General features: G+C 37.8%; 1 protein-coding gene across 1 annotated transcript in view; it reads left to right on the forward strand.

Annotated features, from left to right (window-relative positions):
* Positions 1-7,006, forward strand: part of LOC116324237 (butyrophilin-like protein 2) — a 41,910-nt gene extending 34,904 nt beyond the window's left edge. Inside the window, exons 6-7 of the mRNA XM_039612583.1 lie at positions 5,753-5,854; positions 6,035-7,006. Coding sequence (XP_039468517.1) covers positions 5,753-5,835 — 83 coding nt within the window. The 3' untranslated portion in view covers positions 5,836-5,854; positions 6,035-7,006. The remainder of the gene's footprint in view (positions 1-5,752; positions 5,855-6,034) is intronic.
* The last annotated feature ends 7,242 nt before the right edge of the window (positions 7,007-14,248 follow it).

Here is a 14,248-nt window from a genome sequence, read left to right on the forward strand (position 1 = left end):
GAAAGAGGTTCAATTCTTCTTAAGAAGGCTTCAAGGCGTCCAAGAAAGTCCAGCTAGCGCCAGGATCGTCTCCTAAAGAGGATTCAGCTGTGGTATCAGAGTGCCACCAGTGCAGAGCTTGCTCAGGAATGGCAGCAGGCAGGTGTGAGTGCATCTGTACGCACCGTGAGGCGAAGACTTTTGGAAGATGGCCTGGTGTCAAGAAGGGCAGCAAAGAAGCCACTTGTCTCCAAAAAAAACCATCAGGGACAGATTGATCTTCTGCAGAAAGTGTGGTGAATGGACTGCTGAGGACTGGGGCAAAGTCATATTCTCCGATGAAGTCTCTTTCCGATTGTTTGGGGCATCTGGAAAAAGGCTTGTCCGGAGAAGAAAAGGTGAGCCCATCAGTCCTGTGTCATGCCAACAGTGAAGCATCCTGATACCATTCATGTGTGGGGTTGCTTCTCATCCACAAAAACCCACTAATTCTGACAAACTCCAAGAAGTGATTATGACAGACTGGGCTGCTATCAGTCAGGATTTGGCCCAGAAGTTGATTGAGGGCATGCCCAGTCGAATTGCAGAGGTTCTGAAAAAGAAGGGCCAACACTGCAAATACTGACTCTTTGCATAAATGTCATGTAATTGTCGATAAAAGCCTCTGAAACATATGAAGTACTTGTTATAATATTTCAGTACATCACAGAAACAACTAAAACAAAGATCTAAAAGCAGTTTAGCAGCAAACTTTGTGAAAACTAATATTTGTGTCATTCTCAAAACTTTTGGCCACGACTGTACATACACAAAGTACAATCATTTTCATTACTCAAACTGCATTTCTCATTAATCATATTAGACTTATACTTTTATATCTTTGATTAAAAATAAGGATGATCCACTATTAAGAAAAGCACATTGGTACACACTGTCATAGCACTCTGTGTTATTTTTAACATAAAAGACTGGATGTTAAGACCTTTAACCAACCATCTCAGATGTAATGAGAGGTAAGCCTGGAAGTCTCTCTCTATCCCGCCTCTCTCAACAAACGTCATCCTCCAAACTGCTCTCATTACTGTATCACCAAAATGGAGTCTAAGAGGAGAAATAAGGCATTGTGACATAATAGAGAAACATTTCCGAAGGACTGAATTCACTCAAACACACAGTAAACGTCACACAATGCCAGTGATGGATTTAGAAAAAGCTAGTGTGACAGGTGGGTCAGGTTTAACTTCACTCTTGAACCTTAAAACATAAACACCTGATTTTTACTGCATAGTCATAAAGTTTAGTCTGTAAGTACATGCTCAACACCAATAGTCATCCCACCTTCCATGCTTTCTGTAGTTTTATCTCTTAGTGGCGCTGTCACTTGGTGTTCTCGCTCTCTGTGGTAGAGTATCACTTCCTGTTCCTGCTCAAACACAATGGTGTTTTTGAGTAGCTTATCCGCTTAGCAATTTAATTAAAAACTTTTAGATACATTCTTGTTTCATAGTATAATCTTCACGTGCTTCATCCGAAGCACACTTTCTGTGTACTCACTACCTATTTTATAGCCAAAGTATTCACTCACTGTGTCTTTACTGTTTCGCTAGCTTAGCTTAGCTCGTAGCCAATATTAAATTCAGTTCTTTGTATTCTTTAACGGTAAAGAAAGACACGGCTCAAAGTGGCCAAAGCTCAAAAAATGATCTTTAATTTTACATATTCCGGAATATGGAGACTGAGCAGACACACAGACACGCCAGCCGAAGTCTCAAGCAAAAACAGGAAGCCTGATTATTTATATACTTCCTCTAGACGTCACACACACTTTAAGTTTCGATCAAACACTCTGCTTAGTTTCACTTTCTGCCTGCAGCTCCTATTCTCTGTAAAAGCATGCAGTTTCCTGTCAGCCTGCGACCTAGTTTTACACTGAAGTCTGGGCCTCTCATAAAACAATCTAATCAGCAAATAAGCATTAAGAATATATATTTATTTCTTAACACCAACTCGTTAGCACCATGGCCTCTTCACCTGTCCCTCCTGCACTTTCCTGCTCATTGTGTCAGATGTTTAGTTACTCCTCGGCCTCCTTTAGCAGTAATGATACCTGTAACAAATGTAGCATATTTGCAGCTCTGGAGGCCAGGATTACTGAATTGGAGACTCGGCTTCACACCCTTCATTCACCCGTAGCTAGCCAGGCCCCTGTAGCTGGTGCAGCCGAAGATAGCGTAGGCCCCGCTAGCTGTTCCCCGGCAGCTGGGGAAAGAGGGCGGTTGGGTGACGGTGAGGAGGAAGCATAGTCTTAAACTGAAGCCCCAGGTACACCACCAACCTGTTCATGTGTCTAACTGCGTTTTTCCCCACTCGGCGACACACCGCCGGGGTCAAACTCTGGTAATTGGTGATTCTGTTCTCAGACATGTGAAGCTAGAGACACCGGCAACCATAGTCAATTGCCTTCCAGGGGCCAGAGCAGGCGACATTGAAGGAAATTTAAAACTGCTGGCTAAGGGTAAACGTAAATACAGTAAGATCATAATTCACGTCAGCAGTAATGACACCCGGTTGCGCCAATCGGAGGTCACTAAAATCAATATTGAATCGGTGTGTAACTTTGCCAAAACAATGTCAGACAACGTTTTCTCTGGTCCCCTCCCCAATCAGACCAGGAGTGACATGTTGAGCCACATGTTCTCCTTAAATTGCTGGCTGTCTGAGTGGTGTCCCAGAAACGATGTGGGCTTCATAGATAATTGGCAAACCTTCTGGAGGAAACCTGGTCTTGTTAGGAGAGACGGCATCCATCCCACTTTGGATGGAGCAGCTCTCACTTCTAGAAATATGGACACATTTATCAAACCCCCCCAAAATATGACTATCCAGAGTTGGGACCAGGAAGCAGAGTTGCAGTCTTACACGGCTCTCTGCAGCTTCTCTCCTCCTGCTACCCCCCAAAAACCCATCTCCACAGAGACTGTGTCAGCTCCCAAACAGACAAAAAACAGACTAAAAACCAGCAATAAGCAACTTAAACATAAAAAATCACAAAGAAAGATCAATACAGTATCCACATCTGAATTAAAGAGTAAAACAGTGAAATGTGGATTACCCTTTATTGACTAAGCATCATTTAGGCCGCCTGGACTTATTTGCTAGTTTGGGCTGTTAAAGGGCCAGAAATCATACTGTAAGTGAATGCTTTTGCCCCTTTTTTCAGAATAACCTCAGCTTTCAATATCTGGCAGTCATTTTACATTATTCTATTGTTAAGACAATGAAACAACAGTTAAAGTGGAAAAAAAATTAAAAAACGGACTCTGTTTTTTAAGATTTATAATTAAGTGGAAACTGATATTCAACAGGAACAAAATGTAACACAACATCAACTTTAAATATGAACTTTACTAAATATGTACAATAAAGTTTTTCAGCCTAGGCCACTCAGTTTTTTTAAATCTCCTGACCTTTCTTGGGGCGTTGCCACTTCTCCACACCCGCCCCTCTGCTCCATGTGTCATCAGTTCTTGCTTGTGATTGGACCGTTGTTGCACATGCTTTCTAATGCTGCATCGTAAAGTTTCGTAACGCTTCCTTCTTGCCTTCTCGTCTTTCAGTAACCATTTGAAATGTCTCTCTAGCCCAAATGGTCGAGGAGTTACGTTAGTGCGAAGCGCACACGGTAAAACCTAAGCGCAGTCAACTTTTCTTTCTTTCAGACAGCAGTAGCTTGTTATCGCTATGTGCTACCGTAATACACCAAATATCACCGTAAAGCGCAGCTTCTCTTCTTTTCAAAACTGTTCGTATTTTCTCTCTCGCATAAACGATGACAGAACACACTCACATGAGACGCAGACCTTCACAATAAAACAGGAAACAAGAACACTACACCAAGACGCAGACCTGACACTGAAAGACAGACAGAGGAAGACATATGGAACTTGAACTAAACCTGCAATAAACATGAGAACACAAACCCTACGAACTAATCCCTAAACAAGAATAACCAAAACATAGATTCATAATCATCATCATAAGAAAAGAATCAAAAATCCAAAACACACCAAAACATAACACTCAAAATACTGGGTCCAACGGACCCAGAACCGTGACATACTCTGCATTACAGAAACCTGGTTGCAGCAGAATGATTATGTTAGATTAAATGAATGAACACCCCCAAGTCATACTAACTACCAGAAACCTCGAAGCACAGGCCGAGGGGGCGGTGTGGCAGCAATTTTTCACACCAGCCTATTAATCAACCAAAGACCAAGACAGACTTTTAATTAATTTGAAAGCCTGATGCTTACTTAGCCTCGTCCACCCCAGCTGTAAAACTCAGAAACCAGTCCTACTTGTTATCATCTATCGCCCACTTGGGCCTTACACAGAGTTTCTCTCTGATTTCTCAGACTTTTTATCTGATTTAATTCAATTCAATTTTATTTATATACCCCCAAATCACAACAACAGTCGCCTCAAGGCGCTTTATATTGTATAGTAGATCGTACAATCATGGATACAGAGAAGAAAAAAAGTGCTCAGCTCAGATAAAATAATTATTGTGGGTAATTTTAACATCCATGTAGATGCTAAAAATGACAGCCTCAACATGGCATTTAATCTGTTATTAGACTCAATTGGCTTCTGTCAAAATGTAAAAGAATCCAAAATGCTGCAGCAAGAGTCCTGACAGGGACTAGAAAGAGAGAGCAGATTTCTCGTGTTTTGGCTTCCTGTTAAATCCAGAATTGAATTCAGAATCCTGCTCCTCACATACAAGGTCTTAAATAATCAGGCCCCATCTTATCTTAATGACCTTGTGGTACCATATCACCCTATTAGAGCACTTTGCTCTCACACTGCAGGCCTACTTGTTGTTCCTAGAGTATTTAAAAGTAGAATGGGAGGCAGAGCCTTCAGTTTTCAGGCCCCTCTTCTGTGGAACCAGCTTCCAGTTTGGACTCGGGAGACAGACACTATCTCTACTTTCAAGATTAGGCTTCAAACTTTCCTTTTTGCTAAAGCATATAGTTAGGGCTGGACCAGGTGACCCTGAATCCTCCCTTAGTTATGCTGCAATAGACGTAGGCTGCCGGGGGATTCCCATGATGCATTGAGTTTTTCCTTTCCAGTCACCTTTCTCACTCACTATGTGTTAATAGACCTCTCTGCATTGAATCATATCTGTTATTAATCTCTGTCTCTCTTCCACAGCATGTCTTTATCCTGTTTTCCTTCTCTCACCCCAAACGGGTCGCAGCAGATGGCCCCGCCCTCCCTGAGCCTGGTTCTGCTGGAGGTTTCTTCCTGTTAAAGGGGTTTTCCTTCCCACTGTCGCCAAAGTGCTTGCTCATAGGGGTCATATGATTGTTGGGTTTTTCTCTGTATCTATTATTGTACAATCTACTGTACAATATAAAGCGCTTTGAGGCGACTGTTGTGATTTGGCGCTATATAAATAAAATTGAATTGAATTGAATGATACTTGAGGTGGAATCTGATTGATCAAATGTGGATAAAAAGACCACATTCAGCTTGGATTTGATGAAACATGAGGTTTCAGGAACACAGCCAAACACTTCCTGCATCTGCACTCTGTTACGCTCACTATACCCTGGGAGATTGAGATGTTTTTCTATAAATCACTGTTAACTGTCATACACTTTAGATCAGCTTTTATGTCTTCAGTTTAAAAGTTGTAACCTGTGTTCAGTTCATGTTTACTGTTACATTGTGAGAGTAACTTTACCTTTTTGTGTTTCAGATGCCCTGTCTGGGACTGGAATGATTAAAGCTGCTGTTTTTTCTGTTATTTGTGGAGTGATTGGATTTTTTGTTGCTGTTTAATTTTACTGCAAATCTTGAGGTAAGTTTGAATGATGTAATGTGACACCTAATCTATGATGTGAGGGAAATATTCCTGTTAGTGTTTCAGTTTCCACACAAAATCCATATCATATTCTTATAATGATGTATTTTTCATACACATTTGTTGACCCTCCTTAAAAGACAACTGAGCATATTCCCACTCAATTTCCACACACAGGAACAGTGTAGAGCATCCAGTTATCGTAAAAATAAAAGACCACACAGACGACTTTCCACTTCTGAAATTCTCCTGAGGCTAGGGCCAAAGGGTGGAAGAAAATCTCCATGTCACAGAGCGCCACTCGACTTTTTCCCGGATGTGAAGCTGGAGTGTTATTAAGAACTTTTTATTTCCTGGACAAATGTGATGAAACTGTAAAAAAATTCAAATTGTTGTCAGATTTGTTTAATATAACTTGCCTTATTTGTAATTTGGTAAAAGTAATGTGAGGGAAAAGAAGATTATAGAACAAGTTATGACAGTAAAACATTACAGTGACACAAAAGAAACCAAATTATAAGAGTGACCTGAGAGGATTGTGTATGACTGAGTGTGGATGAATATCTGCAGGAAAACTGTAAAAATATCAAGTAAAAATTCTCTGGAGTTGAAATGCATTTGACAGCTCACATTGCCTGTAATTAATACAGCACTGTACAGGCACTGTAATTAATACCACAACAGACCTGATGACGTTTTCATGCTTTGCAGCATATATATTGACTGTCATTGTCATTACCGCATGGCTGCAGCTTTTCAGCCACCAGCCAAACACACAAACACCACCAACAACCACTCTCAGGACCCGGTACAGATTTTAAACCCGGCAAGGCATGATTGCAGATGCCGTGCATGTGCGACCATCCCCCCTGCAGGCACCACAGACCACGCCCCACCACGGGCAGTGATAAAACAGATGCTGAAAAATGATGGTAAACTTTTTTAATAATGTGCCTTCTTTAGTATGCATGTGCCTTTGGTATTAGTTTAGATTTTTAAGGCATTAAGCCAGTCTGGGTGTGCTGCTGATGATTGATGCTGGAATTTGACTGAAAGTATGTTTATGCTGTTAACTGATGATTTTACGCTATTATGTCATTTCAGAAAGTGCTTAAATATTTATGTGAAAGTCCAAATAAAACAAATGAAAAAAAACTATTTTTTATGTCTTCAAACTTTAAATAAATAAATATAAATAAAATTTATTAAACTATAATTTAAGTTGATTTCAGTTTTTTTAGGGTGAGAGAAATTTTGAATGTAGCCGATATTCTGTTATTTAAAGGACTTATCATATAAAGTTTCTAAAATCAGACAATATCTGTTGTCTAATATTAAAAAAGAAACCAAATTGTTTCTACCTGCAGCAGCTGATAGCGTGTTGGGATGTTTGTTTCTCTGTCAGGAGTTGGTAAGCATCTTCTGCTGCTTGCATGTCTCTGCTCACTTTCTCTGGAGTCACATTTGGACATGAAAGCAGTAAGAAAACTAACGAGTGACGCACTGAACTGGAATCAGCTGGAATATGTGGAGTCCGGAAACTGTAGTTTATCTGTGGAGGGTGGATGAGGTGGGCATCAACATTCAGCTCAGTCTGAACCTTCATCACTCGATATGAGCCAGCATGGATCCCAATAATCAGCTGAGATCAAGGCTGAGGTCACACAGCTCCTGGTCTCTCTCCAGCATCAAAGACCTGCGCAGTGTCTGAGAGCTTTATTCACCCTGCAGAGAGATGCTGCTGTTTCGTAGCAAAGCTGCTTTTTGTCAAACCTTCTTTTTTTAAAAAAAAATGATTTATTGATTAGCATTCAAATATCTCAGTGAATACAGAACAAAGATCTACCACAAAGCAAAAAAGCACGAGACAAGGCTAATCAAAAGGTATTGGCTGAAGCATATGCTTATTACGCCAACCCTTTTAACAAAAGCTCTTTTAGCATGCAGCTCATGTACACAGGGCTCGAAGCAAAGAGTAAAACAAAACAAAGCAAGCAAACAAAAACTTTCCACCTTAGATGAGTAACTACATTAAATTAAATTTCATTAAAATAATCAAAGCAAAACAACTAAGAGTTTCACTATTATTATTTCTGCTCTTTTCATTCTTGATTTATATATTTTTCTAATACTCTATTGTTAAACATGTTTTTAAACAAGGAAAATGAACTACACCTTTTTAAATCACCGTCATAACTGTCCCACAAGTTAACTCCTCTAACAGAAACACATCTCTGCTTTATGTTTGTCCTTATCTTGTTTTTTTGTTTTTTTTAAAGAAATCTGTTCCCCTTTAAGTCATATTGACTCTCTCTGACTTTAAACAGCTTCTGAGTACTGCAGCAAAGCAAGTTATTTTATACGTTATCTGTGCAATTTTATATTCAACTAAATCATAAAATTTCAGGGTATTCAGATTAATAAACAAAATGTTAGTTGGTTCTATATAATTCAATTGATTTATAATTTTTATAGCTCTTTTTTGTAACTTGAAAATAGGAAGAGTATTTGTTTTATATGCATTACCCCATATCTCTAGACAATAAGTCATATATGGAAGCAACAGAGAACAATAAAGTGTGTATAATGATTTTTTGTTCAGGACATGCTTTGTTTTGTAGAGAATAGCAATGGTTTTTGACATTTTTGTTTTCACATGGTTTATATGAGACTTCCAGCTCAGCTTATCATCAATTAGCACTCCAAGAAATTTATTTTCATACACTCTTTCAATTTCAATTCCATTAACCCTGATTTTAGATACCGTTTTCATTTGTCTAGTGCCAAAAATAATAAATTTTGTTTTGTTTATATTTAATGATAACTTATTTATATCAAACCAGTTTTTTAATATATTTAACTCCTTTTCCACTGTAGTCAGAAGCTGTTCTAGGTCTTTACCTGAGCAATACAGAGTGGTATCATCAGCAAACAATACACATTTTAACAGTTTGGAAACACTACATATGTCATTTACAGTGTTGGGAAGGTTACTTTTAAAATGTATTCCACTACAGAATACTGAATACATGCCCCAAAATGTATTCTGTAAAGTATTCCGTTACGTTACTCAATGAGAGTAACGTATTCTGAACTCTTTGGAATACTTAATATATTATCATGCTGTTTACAACTACATGAATGTCCTATTGCTGTGATTTATTACTGTTACTGAAGGTCCATGGCTCGAAACGTAGTAAAGGGACCTCTGGCTAATCACGTCGGGTTCGTGTTGGGCTGGTAGCGAAAACTAGCTTTACTTTGTTGTCTGGGTCAACTTTGCTTGCGGGAGACAGAGAGGCGCTGAAAGGCTGCTCCAACGGAACTTATTTTTTCGGAGGAAAACACGAACACAGTGTACAGTTGAGTCTTAATAGCTTACTTACAAAGCGGGCTCCTCAGGCACTCTTCTTGGCTGCAGTGGTTATTATTATATTTACATGCTTCCAGCTCCGTTTTTGCTCCGTGACAGCTCGGACTTTTCCTTTTCTCCCTCCCTCGCTCACAGACACATAACGTGTGCGGCAGTCCATTCTCCCTGCAGCACGGACTACACTGCCCATCAGGCTACACGCTTTAGAGCTATGCCTGTAGCATTCTGCCTTTAGCTTAGCACAACAACAACAACAAAAAGCGCTCTCTCACCCAGGAAACACGCAGAGAGAGAGCGTCACCCTGTAACCATGGCAACCGTAACGCTGCCGCCTGGAACAACATTACGTAGCTGTCAAACAAACCCAAACAGTCCTGACCCGCGACAATATGAAACAGGGAAGTACCGCCGTGTATTCCATTTATTTCAACAAAGTAACTGTATTCTGAATACCACCTTTTTAAACGGTAACTGTAACGGAATACAGTTACTCATATTTTGTATTCTGAATACGTAACGGCGGTACATGTATTCCGTTACTCCCCAACACTGGTCATTTATATATAATATGAATAATTTAGGGCCCAGCACAGAGCCCTGAGGAACACCACAAGTTACCTTCAACTGATTAGACTTTACATTATTGATTTCGACATATTGATATCTGTCATCCAGGTAACTTTTCATCAACTTGTATACTATCCCTCTTATACCATATCTCTCTAGTTTATTTATTAATATATAATGATCAATTGTATCAAGCGCCTTTTTTAAGTCTATAAAAATACCAACAGTATATTCCTTATTATCTATTGCAGTAGATATCCCTTCTACAAGTTCCATCATTGCCATCGAAGTGGACCTTTTCGCTCTAAAGCCATATTGGTAATCACTTAGGAGATTATGCTTCTCAATATATTTATGAAGTTTATTAACAAATAACTGTTTTTACATTTTTGAGAACTGTGGAAGTATTGATATTGCCCTTTAATTGGTAAATTGACATCTCTCTCCGTTTTTATGGATTGGAATAACTTTTGCTATTTTCATTTTTAAGGGAAACACACCAGTTCGAAAGGACAGATTACAAATGTATGTGAAAGGTTGCACTATATATTCTATAGTACTTTTAACTAATATCATGTCAATACCAAAACAGTCGGTGGACTTTTTATTTTTAAATGTTTTCACAATGTTAATTATTTCTCTATGAGTTACAGCACCAATAAACATGGAGGACACATTCTGAGTAATATGTTTATTTAGGTCGTTATTATTTCTTGACTCTGGAATTTCTTTTGCTAAATTAAAGCCAACATTTACAAAGAAATCATTAAATTCATTTGCAATGTCTTCAGTTTTATCAAGCACAATATCTTTATCTTTTTTAAAATAGTCTGGATAATTCTTATTTTTTTTTAGCCTTTTTTGATTATACTATTTAATAACCTCCATGTTTCTTGTGTGTCACTTCTATTTTGCTCCAATAATGTGTGGTAATATTCTTTCTTACTTGTTCTTATAATATTTACTAATCTATTTTTATATAACTTGTACTTTATCTCAGCATCTTTCGTCCTCTGTTTTATGAATCTCTTATATAGATTATTTTTCATTTTACATGCATCTTCTATCCCCTTTGTGATCCATGGCTTATTTGATCTGTGATGCTTTCTAGTGATTTTCATTAAAGGGCAATGTTTTTCATATAGTGAAATTACAATTGATAGGAATGCATCATATGCACTACTTGAATCTTCATTTGCAAAAACCTCATTCCAATTGTGTTCCTTTAAGTCCACCTGGAGGGCAGCAATGGCTCTTGTTGTTCTATGTCGTATCATATCAAATGTTTGATTCTTTTGTTTAGTTTTGATCCCAAAATAATTTTAAAAAAATTGCAAAAACAGGAAGATGATCGCTTATATAAGTTATAAGAAGTCTACCTACTATTTCATAGTCAATTTTATTTGTGAATATATTATCTATCAATGTAGCTGTATCAATTGTTATTCTACTTGGTTTTATCATTACAGGGAAAAGGCAGTTACTATACATTGTATTGATGAAATCTGCTGTTTTCTGATGTCCGTTTGGGTTTAGCAAATCTATATTAAAGTCACCACAAATTATTTGCACTTTTTTTTATCATTTACGTTGCTAAACACAGCAGCAAGTTTTTCATTGAATGTGTCAAGGCATGATCCTGATGTCCTATAGATGCAACTTATAATTATATTGCTAGCTTTTTCAACATGGATTTCAATAGTAACACATTCCAATAATTTGGTGCTATGGTGCTTGACATACATTCAATCAGACTACATTTCTTTTTTTTTCTTTTTTTTTTATAAGCTTTATTTTTCATTTTTAAATTGCAAAACAAACAAAAACAAACTAACTAACAAAGCAGACAAACAAACAGAAAGCTCGCAACTATGGGACAGAGCAAGTATCAACAAATAACCACAACATGACTGGCCATTTGGCCATAGAAGCACTCCCAGGTGCACACTCTTGTATCTGTGTCTTTCAAGGATAGCCTCAGACATCTGAAAACCAAACACAGAAGATACAAGCATAATAATAATAATAATAATAATAATAGTAATAATGATAATGGTAATAACATTAACAATAATAATAATAATAATAATAATAATAACATACCAAAATTAATGATTACAGAAAAAAGAAACAAATAAAAACAAACAAACAAACGAACAAAAAGAAAAAAAAGAAAAGAAAAAGAAAAAGGTGAGTAAAAAAAAACAAAAAAAAAAACACAGAGCACATCATGTGAACCCCTCCCACCATCCCCCACCCTTTACCCCTGTATGGCTCTCAACCTCATCACATTCGTATATCCAGACAGCCCATATTTACACCTCTCATGCACAGGAATCAACATCCCCACGATAAAACTGCGTAAAACTGCAGCTAACACCTCTTTGATCTGTTAGGTCCAGAGGCGGTAGTATTGCCAGGAAGGGCCCCAGATTTTTTTCAAAGGTTCCATATTTCCCTTTTACACTATATGATATCTTCTCAGGTGTGCAGTAGGACGTTAGTTCATTAATCCAGTGTCTCAATGGGAATTTTCAGATTTCCATTGTAGCAGAATACATTTTTCACTGCAGTACTACTTAAGTAAAATAAAATATTTCTTATGGTAGTTTACATTAATAGAACCTGTGTCACCTAGAATCCATAGTTTTGGGTCCGATTCAATTTGGATCCCCATTACCTTTGAGATTATTTCAATAGCCCGTCTCCAAAACTCTTCTATCACTGGGCAATTCCACAGCATATGCAGCAGATCACCATCTCTCACCTTACGTCTCCAGCATTTGGGGAATAATTCTTATCAATTTTATGTAACCTATAAGGGTATAATATATCCTATGAAGTATATTAAATTGCATTTGCCTGTGTTTTGTAGAAATTAACATGGTCTGTGCCTGTTCCAATAAATGGTACCATTCTACCTCTTCATAGATATGACCCAAGTCTGTTTCCCATTTTCTTTTTTATAGACATTTTGTTATAGTCAGGTAACTTTTCATTGATAATAGTATATATAGAAGATGCTATTCCTTTTATTGATTTCCATGGTTTGGTGCAAAGATGGGTTTCACGGGGAGTTTCTTTTGGAATCTCGGGGAATAACCCTTTGGATTTCTCTTTAACCCAATCTCTTATTTGTAAAAATTTGAAGAAACTTTGTCCTGAGAGTTTGAATTTTTCCTTTAGTTGTTGAAAGTCAGTAAATGTATCATTATTATATAAGTCAGCAACAGTTCGAATATTTCTGTCCTTCCATCCCCGCAATATTGGGTCAGCGATATGATTAGAAAGATCAGGATTGCCCCATAGGGGTGTCCTTCTAAGAAAAGAAATATTTATTTTCAGAAGTGAGTGGGCTTCCTGCCAGGCGCTGAAGGTGTTTAATATTATCAAATTATTTGTGAGCTTGGATAGACATTTTTTTGTACCTAAAAAAAAAAATCAGACTACATTTCTAAACTTTATCTACATATAAAGCAACACCGCCTCCTTTTTTTATTCACCCTGTTCATTGTAAATAATTCGTATCCTTCCAGTCCCATTTCACTGACTTTCTCATTATCAAGCCATGTTGCTGATATTGCAATTATATTAAACTTTTTTAACTTACTTAAACATTCTGTAATTTTAGAAAAAAATTGAAATGTATGACCGACAATGTATTTGCCATTTTAATATTCATATTGAATTGGTCGTCTGTATAGTACTCACAAGTATTATTGTTGTTATTGTAAAAGTGGTTATCTGGGTCAGTGTTACTTTCAGGGTCATGCATATTGTGCTCTGCATAGTTAAATGTTTTGAAGTTCGTTTTCTCAGCGTGTGTGGCAAAATAACCACCTTGACAGTCCTCTTCATAATCTAAGTCTTCCTCTTCAATATCTCTGAATGGAAACCTATAATCTGTGTCCAAACTTGTCATTTATGTGTTTTTTGTTGTTGTGGTTTTTGTTGTTGTTTTTTCCATTGTTTTTTTGAGTCGTAAGGCCAGAAACACTTTCCATACCCATTGTTCATTATCCAATCTACACTTTTGCAATAGATTCCAAAGTAGATTCTGGATTATTTTTATTGCTCTAAGTCACATGTGTCAAACTCAAGGCCCGCGGGCCACATCTGGCCCGGCGGACATTTATGTCTGGCCCGCGAGATCATTTTGTATAGATTTATTATTATTGTTATGCATGGCCCAGCGATATGAGGCGCTAATAACACACAAACTACAGATCTCATAATGCAGCACTGCAGCCTCCATGCCGAACGCTAGCTAGCTGGGAACATTCCCGCGTCAGTTAAGTCAAACTTCTGTTATTGCGAAGCTAGCCGCTCACAATGGTGTAGAGAAAAGTTGATTCTGAAAGCAGAGCCTTTCAGTGCCAGTGGGTGACTGAATATATGTTTACAGACATTGCTGGTAAAGCCGTGTCTTATTTGTGGAGCTAATGTGGCTG

Source organism: Oreochromis aureus, linkage group 5, assembly GCF_013358895.1.
Source record: "Oreochromis aureus strain Israel breed Guangdong linkage group 5, ZZ_aureus, whole genome shotgun sequence".
Lineage (NCBI taxonomy): Eukaryota > Metazoa > Chordata > Actinopteri > Cichliformes > Cichlidae > Oreochromis > Oreochromis aureus.